The sequence below is a fragment of the Dermochelys coriacea genome, chromosome 2 (assembly GCF_009764565.3).
Source record: "Dermochelys coriacea isolate rDerCor1 chromosome 2, rDerCor1.pri.v4, whole genome shotgun sequence".
Lineage (NCBI taxonomy): Eukaryota > Metazoa > Chordata > Testudines > Dermochelyidae > Dermochelys > Dermochelys coriacea.
In genome coordinates, this window is record NC_050069.1 from 58,030,562 (window position 1) to 58,049,284 (window position 18,723).

Sequence of the window (18,723 nt, forward strand, 5' to 3'; positions counted from 1 at the left end):
TCCGACCACAGCAGTTTGTCAATGACTAAGAAGCCTGGTTCCAGTTGATTTTTAGCAGCCTAAGAATATTTTATACGTTCATCTAACTTGCTATCCTGAAAATCTCTTAAAGGTCAAATGCTTACTTCGTGCCCTTGGAAGATAAACTCTGTTGTCAGTGCTCTCAGCTTGAAGGAGACTCAGTCACTATTCCCTGGGTGCAGCTTCAATCTATTTGATTGGTTAATCAAAGATAGCATCTTGGAAAGAGTCCAAAGCTCTGTTCACATCACCATCGAGTGGATATCTTTACGTGCTCTGCAGAAGAACCATAGAATTACTTACTGCATGTGTCTACATTTAGGTTAGAAGTCATTTGATAACACTCTTCAGGTCTCAAAACCACATAAAAGATGGACCAGTTCTTTCTCCACCTTTAATGGTCAAACCCATGAAGAGCTTGTTGAATTTGAACTATCCCTCCATTACAATCTTCCCTGTGTCATAGGATATTAATAGGCTTCTTACTACACTGATTAAGCTTCCTTTAGAGCCTTTAGATTCTTGTGAGCTCAAGTTTCCTAAATGGACTGTTTTATTCCTGGTGGCAGTAGATTTATGGCTGCTTCTAGGATTCATGAGCTTCAGTCTACAGTGACGGTTCTGTTTTGTGCACTCATCCTAAATTCCTTCTGAACATGGGGCCAGCTAGAGTGACCAGCTTGCATCTGATCTAACAAAGGCTGCCACTTGATGTTCTCTACATACATTTATGAAACATTATTGATTAGCCTTAGCAGCATACAAATACTCAGCTTAGCCTATCAGCACTTCAGTCCAGAAAGAGACTGTCAGTGGTCTAAATTCATTTGATTTTTGAGGATACCGTTGTGTGGTGAAGCAGTTAAACCTGATTCTTCATTGAGTACTCATTTACACCAGTGTAAAGTGAGTGCAAAATGATATTCTGATTTGTAGTCTTTCATACCATTTTGTACTGTGTAAATGACTAACCTGGGTGCTGGGCAATGGAGAATCAAACCCTTTATGTCTAGAGTACTTCCCTGCTATTACATGTGGAAATAAGCCCTGAAGTCTGAAGACATACAGCATCACAAGTGCTGTCTTCAGAGAACTATTACTTGCAAATAATTTCTTTGCAGAATATTGGTTTTTTGGGATTAAATGATCATGCTTGTCTCTGGGTAACTTAAAAAAAAAAAACTCTTCAGCTAATATTTCTGAGTTTAGTGAAGGTGGAAAAAATGCACTTTTCCTATTTTAAAGAATTCTGTCCATAATTCCTTGGTTTGATTTAGATAGCGCTACAGCAAAAATGTGTGAAATTTGAATTCTGGTTTGGACATAACAAGTAAAAATTCCCGCAAGCCTAATACTACTGGAACTAGTATTAGCCTAAGCCTAATACCACAGGAACTACAGGAACAGCCACTTTGCCAGAACTTTGTAAGGTATGCAAGCTGAATAAGCAAATAGCTTTAGAGAGAGCAGGTGATCTTGGAAGCTTTGCAAGCCACTTACTACAACAGCTTTTAAATTTTTTTTCTTGTTTCATTTTTCTTAAAATTGAAGGCTGGGATTTTTGAAGGTGTCGAAGGCTTGGTTTACTCTAGAAAATTTGGTCAGTGAGGGGTGTGAAAAATCTACATCCCTGGGTGGTGTAGTTAAGCTGACCTAAGTCCCTGTGTAGACAGCACTAGATTGATGGAAGAATTCTTCTACCAACCTAGCTGTAGCCTCTCAGGGAGGTGGATTACCTATGCTGATGAAAGGAATCCTTCCTGTTGGATAGGTAGTGTCTACAGTGAAGCGCTACAGCACCAGTGCTGCTCTAGTGTTTTAAGTGTAGACAATTCTTAAATTGGTTATGCTTGGTCTACACTAGAAAGTTATACTGACATAACTAAGTCAGTCAGGAATGTGAAAAAAAACATACCTCTGATCGATGTAGTTATGCCGACATAGCCCCCAGTGTAGAAACAGCTAACTCAGTGGAAGAGTGCTTCATCAACATAGCTAACAGTGTTTAAGAAAGTGGTGTCACTGTCAGAAAAGCTCTTTCTGTATTTATGCTACAGGGCTAGACCAGCCTAGCAATGCCAACATAGTTTCCATAATGTAGACCTACTCAGACACCCAATTCCTGTTGAAATTCAGTGGGAGCTAGAAGCCTAATTCCCTTAGGGTCCTTGGAAAATCATAGCCTAAAAATATTAAATGCAAAAACCTAGCATTTATGGAACATTAGGGCTGCAAGGTCAAGCTTCTAAAAGCCAGGAAATTCAAATAATTAAGGTGGCTCTGGCACTAGCACTCCCGTTTTGACAGGTACTGCCCAGCTATACTGTAAATAGAGTTAAAAGACATGATTATAAAAATGTATATGCCTCTTCTATGCTTTTGCTTCCACCATTCCTATCCCTGATGGAGCTAATTCGTGAACACTGCTGGTAAATTATGAGCCTGATGCTAGGCAGTGTAGATGCAGACATTAACAGGATTTACAGTGTGATCAAACCAACCACTTGCTACAGTTTCAGCCTAAGGATCCTGATCCTGAGTCCCATGATCAAGTGACAATGCAGTTTGTTCATTTGGGCATGCTCTTTTGTCTAGTATATCACTCTGAGAGAACAGCATGGAAAAAATCTTATTAAAAGAACATGCAGTGTAATTGTTGTACTGGCATGTGCTGAAATAACTTGGGTTTTTTAAATCTTATTTTAGACTGGACCAGAATATGGTCAAGGAATGAACCCCATTAGTCGCTTGGCTCAAATCCAGCAGGCCAAAAAGGAGAAGGAGCCAGAGTATACTCTTCTTTCAGAGAGAGGGATGCCTCGTCGCCGAGAGTTTGTTATGCAGGTATTGTCGGATGTTATATTAGGAAAGATTCCTTTATTCTGTTATGACCAAGCACAAGAACAATGGTGGAATATAAATCTGATCCCATCTAACATTATTTAGCTCTTTACACATCATACAATTAAGCAGCAGGAGTACAAAATTTGCTGCTAGCCATTTTAAAAAAAAAAAGGCTATTTGACCTTTTCCTTTCTGTAGATGAAATAAATCCAATTAGATGTGTAATCCCTTTCTAAAATGATAGCTATTTTCCCCTCTGGTGTTTTGCTTTTCTTAAACTTTTTTTTTAGTGGCAGTCTTTTTTCACTTATTTGTTTTATTTCCTTATTTTACTGTCTGTTCATGATTGACTTCATTGTTTTTGTTTTTTTCCTTTGCTACGCTATCCTGACAAAAACTTTGTGATGACTGATGGATGAATTTAGAAAGATCAGAGACTGTAATACAAATAGAAAAGGAGTACCCGTGGCACCTTAGAGACTAACAAATTTATTAGAGCATAAGCTTTCGTGAGCTACAGCTCACTTCATCGGATGCATTTGGTGGAAAAAGCAGAGGAGAGATTTACACACACACACACCCACACACCACACAACACCACACACACACACACACACACACACACACAACACACAACACCACACACACACACACACACACACACACACACACACACCCACACCACACACACACACCAGAGAGAGAGACGAGAACATGAAACAATGGGTTTATCATACACACTGTAAGGAGAGTGATCACTTAAGATAAGCCATCACCAGCAGCAGGGGGGGGAAAGGAGGAAAACCTTTCATGGTGACAAGCAAGGTAGGCTAATTCCAGCAGTTAACAAGAATATCAGAGGAACAGTGGGGGGGTGGGGTGGGAGGGAGAAATACCATGGGGAAATAGTTTTACTTTGTGTAATGACTCATCCATTCCCAGTCTCTATTCAAGCCTAAGTTAATTGTATCCAGTTTGCAAATTAATTCCAATTCAGCAGTCTCTCATTGGATTCTGTTTTTGAAGCTTTTTTGTTGAAGTATAGCCACTCTTAGGTCTGTGATCGAGTGACCAGAGAGATTGAAGTGTTCTCCAACTGGTTTTTGAATGTTATAATTCTTGACGTCTGATTTGTGTCCATTCATTCTTTTACATAGAGACTGTCCAGTTTGGCCAATGTACATGGCAGAGGGGCATTGCTGGCACATGATGGCATATATCACATTGGTAGATGCGCAGGTGAACGAGCCTCTGATAGTGTGGCTGATGTGATTAGGCCCTACAATGGTGTCCCCTGAGTAGATATGTGGACAGAGTTGGCAACGGGCTTTGTTGCAAGGATAGGTTCCTGGGTTAGTGGTTCTGTTGTGTGGTGTGTGGTTGCTGGTGAGTATTTGCTTCAGATTGGGGGGCTGTCTGTAAGCAAGGACTGGTCTGTCTCCCAAGATCTGTGAGAGTGATGGGTCGTCCTTCAGGATAGGTTGTAGATCCTTGATGATGCGTTGGAGAGGTTTTAGTTGGGGGCTGAAGGTGATGGCTAGTGGCGTTCTGTTGTTTTCTTTGTTGGGCCTGTCCTGTAGTAGGTGACTTCTGGGTACTCTTCTGGCTCTGTCAATCTGTTTCTTCACTTCAGCAGGTGGGTATTGTAGTTGTAGGAATGCATGATAGAGATCTTGTAGGTGTTTGTCTCTGTCTGAGGGGTTGGAGCAAATGCGGTTATATCGTAGCGCTTGGCTGTAGACAATGGATCGAGTTGTATGATCTGGATGAAAGCTAGAGGCATGTAGGTAGGAATAGCGGTCAGTAGGTTTCCGATATAGGGTGGTATGTGACCATCGCTTATTAGCACCGTAGTGTCCAGGAAGTGGATCTCTTGTGTGGACTGGTCCAGGCTGAGGTTGATGGTGGGATGGAAATTGTTGAAATCATGGTAGAATTCCTCAAGAGCTTCTTTTCCATGGGTCCAGATGATGAAGATGTCATCAATGTAGCGCAAATAGAGTAGGGGCATTAGGGGACGAGAGCTGAGGAAGCGTTGTTCTAAGTCAGCCATAAAAATGTTGGCATACTGTGGGGCCATGCGGGTACCCATCGCAGTGCCGCTGATTTGAAGGTATACATTGTCACCAAATGTGAAATAGTTATGGGTCAGGACAAAGTCACAAAGTTCAGCCACCAGGTTAGCCGTGACAGTATCGGGGATACTGTTCCTGACGGCTTGTAGTCCATCTTTGTGTGGAATGTTGGTGTAGAGGGCTTCCTAAAAACACCATCCTAGCCACTATGGATGTAGAAGCCCTCTACACCAACATTGTTGTTTCATGTTCTCTGTGTGTGTTGTATATATCTCTCCTCTGTTTTTCCACCAAATGCATCCGATGAAGTGAGCTGTAGCTCACGAAAGCTTATGCTCTAATAAATTTGTTAGTCTCTAAGGTGCCACAAGTTACTCCTTTTCTTTTTGCGAATACAGACTAACACGGCTGCTACTCTGAAACCTCTCTTTAAACTAAATGGTACGTTTCCCCTTCAGTTTTCTTTTTGAGAGTTTCCATTATGTTCCTAGAACTGTGGTTTTTAAATTTTTTTCACGTTGTGTAAGGATTTAAGCCAGGAGATCCTATAACAGACCATGTAACTCCATCTTTCCCTGGCCATTCTCAATCTGAAATGGTTCTGTGCACCAGTCAGAAAGGGTGCCTGTGGACTACAGATCAGTGTTGAGACATTGTCACCTGAATTTGGATTTGCCTTTGTAGGCAACCTCAGTACTTTACTAGTGAAATATTTGGCTTTTGAAGGGGTGAAAAAAACTTTACACCTAAACCGGTGTGATTCCCTGCCTAAGAAGACTCTTGTGAAAGGGGGAGTTTAAAGTATCTTCTGTAGGCCCAGCTGCCTTTTTATGGGTGTTCAATAAACATGTAGCCTAAACAGGGACTTTTGGCCTTGCTTTATAATGCTTTCACACTAAAACGATATTGCTTTTTTTCTCCCACCAGACGTCCCACTGGATTCATTAGTGCATGCAAAAAACTTATCTAAGTAAAAAGTCTTTTGTATAAACTACTTAAACAATGTTTTCATTTGATTTAATTGAATGTGGAAGTAAAATATCCAGAGATAATATGTTCATTTTTATCTGTCACACAAAGAGCAAGTTTAGATGTGATGAAATGGATCCAATTACTTGTCCTGACCGTTGCATAAACAGAAGAAAACCTCTGATGACATTAGTTGGTGTTCTGTTCCCAAAGTTAATTTAGGAAAGCTCGCTCTTTGTAGTCAGACCTTTAATCCTTGATAGAGGTTATAATAATAGCCAAACCAGTTTTACAGGTCTGAGAAATAGCAACACATTGATTTATTGTGCACTATGCGATAAATTATCATTTTTGTCTCGCCTCATTAAGGTTCTTCAATTTTATTACATACAAGCTCATTACAATTTGGTTATTTTCTAATCCTGTCTGCAAAGTTAACTATTGCTTCAAGCTCCAGATATCTGTTTTCCATAATTTTGGGCGTTTTTGCTTACTTATACCTTCTTTAGTTTGCAGAGGATATTTAGAGCATTTGCTTGTTTCTGTATGTACAGTAGATATTTAAAATCAAAACAGGATATTTAAACATTTTCGTAAAAAAAGATTTATTTGATAAATGAGTACACGGAAAACATGTTGACTTTAATTAACAAGATTTTTTTATTTCTTCTTCAAAAGCTGATATTTTAGAATTTAAACAGTAAGATTTGAGACATTTGACCTGTGAAATTTTTGTTTGGATTGTTTTATGAAGTAGATTACTTCCTAACTGTTGTATATAGTTTTGCAACTAGACACCATTTTTGAAACAGAATCTGGCAAATAAAATGACTGAATGTACCAAATAAAATATAGGTATTGAAGAATTATGAATGACCTGAGAATGAATAGAGGACATTTGATGGACAGTAGGTCATAAACTAGGAGCATGGCAGCTTACAGCGTTATGGAATGGCAGCAGAGCCCAAGACTAAATTACAGCATTATATTCTCTTGTAGACATCTGTAGTGTTTAAATATGTCATTTTTATTTTTGAGTTTTAACTGTCTTTCCTATGTGGAGCTTTTGGTTGGCAGGAAATCCTTTGTGTTGTACAGACCGCATTTCCAATGAGACCTCAAGCTTCTCAGAAAATGTGTTGATGGAAGATCATCTAAGGGCACAGGCATAACTGTTGAAGGGAAGAAGAGGGCTCATGCCCTGCCCAAATCCCCCTCTCTCCCCCGGCCCCGTGATTTCCACTCCAATATTGTTTGTCCTATAGCTGGGGAGGATAAAGATGAAAGGCGTTCTCCCTCTTCCCCCAAAACATGCAGTGCTCTTTCTGTTAATGTCCATTTAATTTCCCCTGGACCAAGCCGTTCTCACTGGAAACTTACATTACATAGCTATGTAAGTCTCTCAGGGGTGAGAAAAATTCACACCCTGGAGAGACATAACTATGCCAACCCAACCACTGATATTGACATTGCTAGGTCAACAGAGGAGTTCTTCTATAGACCTAGCTACCACCTCCCAGGGAGGGGGATTACCTATGCTGACAGGAGAACCTCCCATCAACATAAGTAGTGTTTACACTGAAGCATTACACATACGTTCATGGAGGATAGGTCCATCAATGACTATTAGCCAAGATGATCAGGGATGCAGCCCCATGCTCTGAGTGTCCCTAGCATCTGACTGCCAGAAGCTGGGAATGGATAACTGGATGGATCATTCGATGATTGCCTGTTCTGTTCATTCTCTCTGAAGCACTTGGCACTGGCCACTGTTGAACAACAGGATACTGGGCTAGATGGGCCACTGGTCTGACACAGTATGGTCATTCTTATGAGATGCCCATAGTTTCCACTTTGCTCTGGCTCCTAATAGTGCTGATTAGCTTCTGGAGGTTTGCTGCAGCCAGTACATCCTGCAGGGGAGGAGAAAACTCAGAAGCTATATTACTTCTTTCTCCTAGGGGGAGACAGGAGAGAGCAAGAGCTGGGGACAGGGACATCAAGGTATGCAGAGAATAGAACCAGGGGGACACAGAGCACAAGGGAAGACACAGAGGGGCACAATCCTGGGGTATGCGGACACAGCTGGGTGGGGGGAAACACAGTGCAGTACACATAAAATTCACAGGCACAGTCATGTACAGACACTCACTCTTTTATGGTATGAGTGATTGAGTGATGGCCATGGTGTTTCTGGGACGAGAGGCTTTCAGAAAGAATGGAAGTGAGCTCATCTATGGAACCAGCTGCTTGTCCCCTCCCCTCAGATTTTGGTAAAGAAATTAGTCCAATAACCCTCCTCAGCTTCTTTTTTTTTTTTTTTTTGGTTGCACCTGTGCACCTGATGCAACTGACTATAGATCAACAAGATTGTTGCAGTGTGATATTAGACTGCCACAAATTTATCAGTGATTGTGATCAATATTTTTGTTTCATTTTAAAAGGTCAAAATAGGCAGTGAAGTTACTACTGGAACAGGCCCCAACAAGAAAATAGCTAAAAGAAATGCAGCAGAAGCGATGTTGCTACAGCTTGGTTATAAAGCCTCCACCCCTCTTCAAGATCAGCCAGAAAAGGTGAGAAAAGGTGTCCCAAAATCCAGTTCCATAAGATGTTGTGCTCTTGCAACTCATCACTTTGCAGGAACCGGTGCAGCCTCATTAAAGCCAATTTAGTTGTTTGGCTGGTCAGTGGTCATATTCTTCCTTTAGTTGCAGCTACGTAACTTCATTGGATGGTAACTGCAACCCCTTCCTCTGCAAGTATAATTGAGGACAGCATATGTATGTACGTGTGCATGAATTTCATATTCCCAAAATGCTCCTCTTTCCTTTACTCCCTTTGTGTGTCCCTGTTAGGATATTTCTTCCTCTTCGGGATTCCATGTCTTGTATAGATCATTAACTTTCATGTATGAAATAGTTTTGATTTTTTGGCTCATTTACTCCAAACAGAAGCTACATTACAGAACCATCTAATAGTTAGGGTGAGCAGCAGGGTTGAATCAAATAGTGTACTTATAATGGTGTGTCACATTCTTGAGGTTATCTCAGCATATACTCAAGGCAAGTAACTATTTATGCCAACTTACATTTCAACATGAACTAAAAGCATGCTAGGATTTTTTTTTTTTTGCTCCAAGGCAACCTAATTATTGGACAAAGTATGGTTATGCCAATTTTGTTTGGAGCAAGAAAGAGCCATGCAAGAAAGAGATCTTGGAGTCATTGTGGCTAGTTCTCTGAAAACATCCAGTCACTGTGCAGTGGCAGTCAAAAAAGCTAACAGAATGTTGGGAATTATTAAAAAAAAAAAAAAAAAGGGATAGATAATAAGATGCAGAATATCATATTGCCTCTATATAAATCCGTGGTACGCCCACATCTTGAATACTGCGTGCAGTTGTGGTCTTCCCATCTCAAAAAAGATGTATTGTAATTGGAAAAAGTTCAGAAAAAGGCAACAAAAATGATTAGGGGTATGGCATGGCTGCCCTGTGAGGAGCAATTAATAAGACTGGGACTTTTCAGCTTGGAAGAGAAATGACTAAGGGGGGATATGATAGAGATCTATAAAATCAGGACTGGTGTGGAGAAAATAAATAAGGAAGTGTTATTTACTCCTCATAACACACGAACAAGGGGTCACCAAATGAAATTAATAGGTGGCAGGTTTAAAACAAACAAAAGGAAGTATTTTTTCACACAGTGTAGTTAACCTGTGGAACTCCTTGCCAGAGAATGTTGTGCAGGCCAAGACTATAATAGGGTTCAAAAAAAGAACTAGATAAATTCATGGAGGATAAGTCCATCAATGGCTATTAGCCAGGTTGGGCAGGGATGGTGTCCCTAGCCTCTGTTTGCCAGTAGCTGGGAATGGGCAACAGGGGATTGATCACTTGATGATTATCTGTTCTGTTGATTCCCTCTGGTGCACCTGGCATTGGCCACTGTTGGAAGACAAGATATTGGGCTAGATCAGGGGTTCCCAAACTTGGCTTGTTCAGGAAAAGCCCCTGGCGGGCTGTAAGATTCTTTGCTTACCTGAGCATCCACAGGTACGGCCGTGCGCAGCTCCCAGTGGCTGCAGTTCACCGTTCCTGGCCAATGGGGGCTGCGGGAAGCGGTGGCCCGGCCTGCGCCACTTACCGCAGCTTCCATTGGCCATGAACGGCAAACCGCGGCCACTGTGAGCAGCTGTACCTGCGGACACTAAGGTAAACAAAGCATCTCATGGCCCGCCAGGGGCTTACCCTGAATAAGCCGCGAACCAAGTTTGAGAACCCCTGGGCTAGATGGACCTTTGGTCTGATCCAATATGGCCGCCCCTATGTTCTCAAACTGCAGGTTATTTCTTAAAAGGAAATTGTGTTGAATGCATGTTGTAAATTCCTGTCTCAGTGACATGCTGCTTAGCTCTTCTGATCTACATTTAGTCCTGGGCTCGTTGACAAAGGCAAGTGTGACCCAAAGCTGCTTCTAAAACTCTGCCTCTTGCCATGGCTTGTCTACATTGGAGGTATTTTATTCTGAAGTAGCTGCAACAGTACAAACCCACAATGTAGGCTTGTTATAGCATTGTAAAAATGGTTTGCATCATTGTGACTTGCATTACTGTACCTATGCTGGTGCAGAAGTCCCCAGGGTAAACAAACCCTCAATGTTCTTGTACAGACCAGAGAAGAGCTGTTGTGCCCCATACAGCACTTTGAGCTGGGTGCACACATAATTAACTTGTGCTCTCTTCCTGATGTGCAGGATATAGTGTTCAACACCTGTGCAGAACTAAAGGAAGAATTTACCTAAATCTTTGGATGACCAGAAAGATAATCTATATTTTCTGTTGGTCAGTGTGTTTATAGTAAATAAACTGAGGCATGAGACTAATACTCATTTTTAGCCTCATGTCGTGCGCCACCAAGTCATTTAATCCACCTAGTTATTTTAATTGCAGTTCAAAAGCCTACCCAGTGAACAATAACTTATGTTTCACTTGTCCAGACCAGGATTTTAGTTGTCATGAAAAGTTGGAGAATAGGATTTGTTTTACTGGGGCCAGATTATTATCTGCTACGAACTGAGTTCAGAGCTCCCTGCTGTTAAACAATTTATTTCACTAATTTTCTTTAAAAAATGCTTTTTGTTCCTATCTGACCAAATTTTCTGATGCGATAATTTATACTATAATTTCAAAAAATTTACCTGCAAACATGTAATTGTGCACATGCAGTGGGTAATTGCATGCTCTGGTACTGGTTTGCACATCTGCCCATTTCCACAGGTGCAAATTAGGTGGTAGTGTTTCAGAATTTAATCTTTAAGGTTTTTATATGGAGTGTGACTTTCATTCAGAGGAATATGTTTAATATTAAGAGTATCGTTTTATAAAGATAACAATTTTCTCAAAAGAAAGGATTCAGAGGTTTTGATGGTTATAAGTAGAATCTCCTATGGAGATGTGTAGGGCCACAACAAAAAGATTTTTTTTCTGCTACTTTAAGGAGTCGTGCATTGATACTGTCTCTCAGAAGTAAAAATCTGGAAAGAAGTACTCTTGCATTTAAATGATTCTACAAATATTCTTCCTTTTTACAATTATATATAGTATGGAAAGTCATTATTTAAAGGGACCCTTTCAATGAGGTAATTTTATTTCCAAGTTGAAAAGACGGGACAATGGGATTTTCTCCCATTCTTCCTCCTTCCTTTGGTGAATTTGGTTCTTTTTTCTTACCATAGTCCCTCCCATGAATCCCCCCTCTTTGTTTAGTGTATGTTTCACCTTATAGGCTCTGTTCCTTTTTTGGTTCTTTAACTGACTCCTGGACTTCACCAACTCTCTTATTCCTACTTCTAGCCATGTATTCTCTGTTCCTCTATCTTGGACTTACCTTCTTCCACTTTCTCTTTTTAAGTCCTCTTCTCTTCACCTTTCTCTTTCTCCTTCCAGAGCATCTCAGGCCTGGTCTAAAAAGGCTATGAAGACTGCTGGTGGCTGGTTGTCCCTTCCTCTTGCTTTCCTTTTCCTTTGCACAGGAGGTGCCCTAGGCTCGGTGCCCTAGGCTCAGCGCCCCTCCCCCTTTAGTACGCTTTTCATTACATAGCTAAACCAGACATGCATATGTGTGCAATGCTGCCTTCCTTAGCTAAGTACTGAGAGTTGAGCAAAAATCCTCACTGTGCATGCCCAGCATGCAGTATTGAAAGGCTCATAACTCACTCAAATCAAAACCACTTTTCACCAGAACACTTGAACTTCTCCACAATAAAGAGTATTTCTCAGCCAACTCCAGCGTTTAACTCCCTGCCATTTTGGCTGAAGTACTGTAAAAAAAAATAAAATAAAAGGTCAAGCATGTTTTTAATAATGGGAAATATAAATAAATCATCTTGTAAATTGTCTGGCCTATATTTGCTCAAATTTTCTCAGAAGAATTCACCAATAGGCAGAGATGAGGCCTGGAATTCAGTCCAAAGGATGATAGTTTTGGAAGGCTTGCAAAAGTGGGGAAAAAAAGGTGGTTTGAATGGAAACCATTATGCAATCTTAACTAGAAATGGACACTGCTGTTTTGCTATACTACAGTTATTAGCTCTTTGCTTGCAGGTTAATGCATTCTGTTCGAAAAACAGGTTTACTGTGTACTCTGCATAGGCAGATATCTTGAGATTACCAGGGGAAAAAAGATAAGAAATACAATATTCTATTCTTCTGGACATAATGAGGAAATATGACACTATATACAAGCTGAAAATGTAAACCATATTCTTTTTACATCACAAATATTATAAAATGGGAGTATTTAAGATAATAGAACACATTACCTATGTCCCCACACAGTAAGAGGGAGAAGAAAATATCTGCTTATGAGAATTAATGGGAGTGCTCTGTACTGCAATGTGGGAGAACTGGATTCACTTCCTAGTTCTTATCTCTCCTTTCCTAGGCAGGTATTTTATTGCTACCGGGGCAGTTTGATCAGCCTGTGCCAGGGTGAAACTGCCTCCCATCACTCAACCACCTTTGTAATTAGTTAAGGAGCGGCATTGCTTGGTCCGTCTCACTTCCTATTTGGCAGGAGGGAAGGTAAAAATATATGTATGGGTCGCAGAGGTGGGGTTCCTCTGGGCTCTGATAGAAAACAGTTACGTTAGGAGAACGTTATGGTTGTGAAACACACTCAATTTAATTTTCAGTCTTCCAAGATCTAGTTTTAAACAGTGTATAAAAATCCTAATTATGAACAGTAACTTGATATTGTTTCCTCTTGTGTGCTCAGAATAGTGAATTTCTATTTTAGATGTCTGGACTGAAGTGTGTTCTTCAGATATAGGTTCAGTGGTCGATTTACAGTCCCTGCGTTCAGGGGCACATGGTTTGCTCCCTCTCTACTCTCTTGAGGGCATCTGGTGCCCCAAAGGAAGCAGCAGGTCTATGCTAAGGGAAAGGGGGGCAGTAGGGAAGCTACACATAAAGGGGTTTAGCAGCAGGCATGTTACATGTACAGGTGCTCTGGATGACATTGAGAATGTCTCCCAGTGATCCCATTAGCAGTTCAGCTCCACCTTACCCCCAGCACCCCACTCTGCCTATAAGGTACAGTCAGGCCCTATGATAGCAGTGTGATGAATTTGTTTTTGAAAGCTTGTCTAGGCTCTAACCTGTGTCAGTTAGGAAGAAGCTAACAAAAAACAGAAAAAGAAGGAATACAGCTTGCATAATATAACTTGTATAGTCTTGTTTTCTTCATGACAGGAGTTTAGTAGTAACATTATTACTAACGTGACAGACATTTGCAGTATATCACGTCAGGTATAGCCTCATCTCTTTTGCAGAGCTAGTAAAGAAACTAAGGGCTTGTCTTCATTACCATGCTATATTGATGCAATTGCATTGATGCAGCTGTGCCGCTGTAGCGCATCTGGTGAAGATGCAGTATGCCGACAGGAGAGCACTTACTCCCCCTCAACAACATAGTGCAGTGTAGGCACCGCTTTAAATCAATGTAACTTGCATCACTCAGAGGTGGCTTTTTCACACCCCTGAGCAACGTAACTTGCATCGACTTAAGTGGTAGTGTAGACAAGCCCTAAGAGCTAAATTAAGCCCAGCAGTCTGGGGAAAAAAATCTCATCATGCTGCTTAAAGAAACGGTGTTCTGTCAGCAGCAAGTCATTCTTATAATAGAGTACAGTGGTTCTCAACTTTTTCCATACCATAATCCCATATTACAACAGAAAAAAAAGTTTCAGAACCCCCTCTCTCATTATCCTTGAAGACTAGTCTGGTGGTTGTGACTTCCTTAGACTTGATTGCAAGCTTCCAGGTTGAGAATCTGTAATATAACACATCCTAAAGTTGTCTCAATATCAAATGTTTGTTTTCTCTAGAACAATCTTTTTAGGCACCATAGCAATGTTTCCTTTCTTGGGATGGAGTCATTCTGAAGATTTTTCATCTCCATATGTATGATAAAAAGGGGCCTGAGAACATGTTTGTTCTTTAGGGCAATGCTTCAGTGTACCTCACCTGTGGGGATAATAGTGGAAGATGTAATATAAACAGAACTCCGGAGTTTCTTCCCACCGTGTCATCCAAGCTTACTCAGAGTAGGTTAGACAATATGGTGGTAAAAATGCTTGAGCTCTTTCTGCCTACACTACAGCCTCTACCAACACCAGTGGTGTTATGCTGCTGGGGAATTATGGCTCCCAATTTTTCTAGTGCAGATTCAGCCATAAGGAAGGGATGGTGCTTGCAGCATTTTTACTGAGGAGGCCAGTGATCTGCACTTTTGGGAGGGAAGCAGAGTGGATTGCTTTTGCAGAGTAGACACAGGCAGAATGGCTCAGGAGGGCACTCCAGCACAACTCTCAGAAGCAGCCATCACTGCTGCTTTGCAAAGGTACAGTATATTGCTTCCAGGACTGATAGTCTGGCTTTCCTCACTGTGGATCAAATGAACCTCTTAAATTTCCACATAGCTTTATATGGGCACAGTGGTCCCCACAGCAGTGCTTGGGCCATGACCAGGTCATGCAGTTTATCTCTGGGAGGCAGGGATGGCAATTGACTGAAATAGCCAAAAGGCAGGGTCACACATTTTTCCAAAAGGCTGAGATTTGACTATGACAATGACAGAGTCCTATCCCTAGAATTTTAGGGTTTCCTTGCCTCCCCTGCAGCATTAGCAGAACCCTCTTTGCGCTACAGTGCTGTCACTGTCTGGCTTCCATCTCCTGTTGCCTGCTCTTTCTCTCTCCATGTTCTATTAGGGCCTTGAAGGGGGAGTTACTGCAGCTTAGGGTAGCACTAACTTATAATGCAGACTACGTCATAAGGTCTGCTTTCCTGAAAGGGGAACATGCCATGTAGAGCAGCTGTTCTGATTACTCTCCCCCAGTCACACCTCTTGAGCCATGTGGCACCAAGCTCCAGCATAGGGACTATTAATGAAGCCAGGAAAGGGAGGATGCGAGTGCAGAGCTGCCTTTCCTTCAGACTGGTCATCCCCTTTCACACTTGAACTTCTGTGGTTTGGTTTCCAATTCACATCATGCAGCAAAGAGTAGCATACACCCATTGAAAAGAAGGCAACAGATGGCTGTTTAAATTAATAGGCCATTTGAAATCTCTAGATAGGTTTATGTTTAGTATTCTGTGTTACAACAGAAATGGGGTTGCTATGAATCTGGAGCACAACCATAAAATCTGCCAAGAATCTGGATGGAAACTAGAGATGCTAACATTTCCATCTTCCCTTTCACTCCTCTCTTTACTGTTTATTAAGTTTACTATAATAGGGAGTTTGACAAGAATTCCATGAATCAGTAAGTCATCTTCAGTGCAGTTGTCTCACATTAATGCCACCTACGGTGAATGGACCTCTCTGGAAGCAGTGAAGTGGCAGAAAGAAAACCTGGTTAAAATTGAAATATTGCAACTCCCTGATCCCATGCCCAGAGTTAAATTCTGGTTTCCTCTGTGTGGGATGGGTTGGGTGAGGTGAGGACAGGGCAGGGAATCTCTTGTTTTAGCACTCTGCCTGGGGGCCGACTACACTACAGATTCAGTGCTCTCTTGAGCATCGGATTGGGAAGGACCAGCTAACACAACCAGAAGGGTTTCTTGGCCTGAAGTTAGCTTGCTCAGTGGCTAAGGCCCCATCTCCTCCCTGGCTCCTGCTTGTGTCATCCCTGCCTCCCAGAGACAAACTACATGACCTAATCATGGCCCAAAGGTGGCACTGCTGTGGGGACCACTGTGCCCATGTAAAGTCATGTGGAAATTTAAGAGGTTCATTTGATCCACAGGTTCGGTTCTTGTGGATGAAGGGAAAGCAGTGGATGTATTGTTTCTTGACTTTAGCAAAGCTTTTGACACGGTCTCCCACAGCATTCTTTTCAGCAAGTTAAGGAAGTATGGGCTGGATGAATGCACTATAAGGTGGGTAGAAAGCTGGCTAGATTGTCGGGCTCAACGGGTAGTGATCAATGGCTCCATGTCTAGTTGGCAGCCGGTGTCAAGTGGAGTGCCCCAGGGGTCGGTCCTGGGGCCCGTTTTGTTCAATATCTTCATAAATGATCTGGAGGATGGTGTGGATTGCACTCTCAGCAAATTTGCGGATGATACTAAACTGGGAGGAGTGGTAGATACGCTGGAGGGGAGGGATAGGATACAGAAGGACCTAGACAAATTGGAAGATTGGGCCAAAAGAAATCTAATGAGGTTCAATAAGGATAAGTGCAGGGTCCTGCACTTAGGATGGAAGAATCCAATGCACCGCTACAGACTAGGGACCGAATGGCTCGGCAGCAGTTCTGGAAAAGGACCTAGGGGTGACAGTGGACGAGAAGCTGGATATGAGTCAGCAGTGTGCCCTTGTTGCCAAGAAGGCCAATGGCATTTTGGGATGTATAAGTAGGGGCATAGCGAGCAGATCGAGGGACGTGATCGTTCCCCTCTATTCGACACTGGTGAGGCCTCATCTGGAGTACTGTGTCCAGTTTTGGGCCCCACACTACAAGAAGGATGTGGATAAATTGGAAAGAGTACAGCGAAGGGCAACAAAAATGATTAGGGGTCTAGAGCACATGACTTACGAGGAGAGGCTGAGGGAGCTGGGATTGTTTAGTCTGCAGAGAGAGAATGAGGGGGGATTTGATAGCTGCTTTCAACTACCTGAAAGGGGGTTTCAAAGAGGATGGCTCTAGACTGTTCTCAATGGTAGCAGATGACAGAACGAGGAGTAATGGTCTCAAGTTGCAATGGGGGAGGTTTAGATTGGATATTAGGAAAAACTTTTTCACTAAGAGGGTGGTGAAACACTGGAATGCGTTACCTAGGGAGGTGGTAGAATCTCCTTCCTTAGAGGTTTTTAAGGTCAGGCTTGACAAAGCCCTGGCTAGGATGATTTAACTGGGACTTGGTCCTGCTTTGAGCAGGGGGTTGGACTAGATGACCTTCTGGGGTCCCTTCCAACCCTGATAGTCTATGATTCTATGATTCTATGAAATCTAGACTATCAATCTTTGATCTGATTGTGAGATGGAACACAGTTCATTGGTAAGCTGGGACTTGTGTCTCCACATTCACATAGAAATATGGAAGGTTACAATTGTGAGAGCCCTAAGAATGCTTTATCTTTGAAGTTATGTGTTTAATCATATTTTCAAAATAGGAGTGAGTTGTTAGATATCCAACGTTAGCTATTTTGAGGAGGCCAGTGTGTCTATCTACTAACACTAGAGACTTGTGATGGAAATTATAAGGGTTCAGCACTGCTCTTACTTCAAGGAGTAAATTAATCCCTCTATAGCATAATATTAAAAATTACAGTAGTTGTCTTTTGACAGTTTTACAGCTTCCTCCACAAAATCTGGTTTTGACTACTGGCCAGATATTATAGGTTAGATTGGCCTATTCCAGCATGTGAGTTCTTAAATTGAAGGCTAGATGGTGCCATTTATGCACTCCACTGGCCCTGGGGAACTTGTGGAAGGATTGTGTCTCATGGCATTTTGTTTTAAATCTGACTAATCAAAAGTTAGAGAGAGAAGGTAGGTGAGTTAATATCTTTTATTGGGCCAATTTCTGTTGGTGAGAGAAACAAGTTTTCAAGCTACGCAGAGTTCTTCTTCAGGTCTGGGAAAGGTACTAAGAGTGTCACAGCTAAATACAAGATCAAATAGTTTAGCATAAGTAGTTAGCACATATTTGATGAAACCTATATGGTTTTCTTAAAACAACTACAACCCATACTTGATGATGACCCCATCCTGAATAAAATCTTCCTGCACTCCGCTTCTGACCTTCAAACCACCTCCCAACCTCTCTAAGCTCATCATCAGAAGCAAGCTCCCCGCAGACAAAGACACACTAACTCAAAGTGGCACCAGACCCCACCAGAATAACAGATGCAAAACCTGCAGACATATCTCCACTGTTACAGTGATCAACACCCGCCACAACACACTTTTCAAGATCCATGTGTCCTACACATGCCTATCACAACAGATGGTGTATCTCATCCAGTACACTAAATGCCCCAATAACAACTTCATTCGTAGATGAACTCACCCAGGAAAATGATAAAAGACAACACACACCATATCACCTGTGGGTGAACACTTTAAATGCATCCGATGAAGTGAGCTGTAGCTCACGAAAGCTTATGCTCTAATAAATTTATTAGTCCCTAAGGTGCCACAAGTACTCCTTTTCTTTTTACTTTTCACAAAGCGATCTCTATATCTGATCTATCAGGCTTCATTCTGAAGGAAACCTCCACAACATTTGGAAAAGAGGAGCTTGG

General features: G+C 41.7%; 1 protein-coding gene across 1 annotated transcript in view; it reads left to right on the forward strand.

The window, feature by feature from the left end:
• The window catches only part of STAU2 (staufen double-stranded RNA binding protein 2), a 233,760-nt gene that overhangs the window by 64,821 nt on the left and 150,216 nt on the right, over positions 1–18,723 (forward strand). The window contains 2 exon segments of the mRNA XM_043507711.1: positions 2,728–2,865; positions 8,354–8,485. Of these exon segments, the coding sequence (XP_043363646.1) occupies positions 2,728–2,865; positions 8,354–8,485 (270 nt within the window).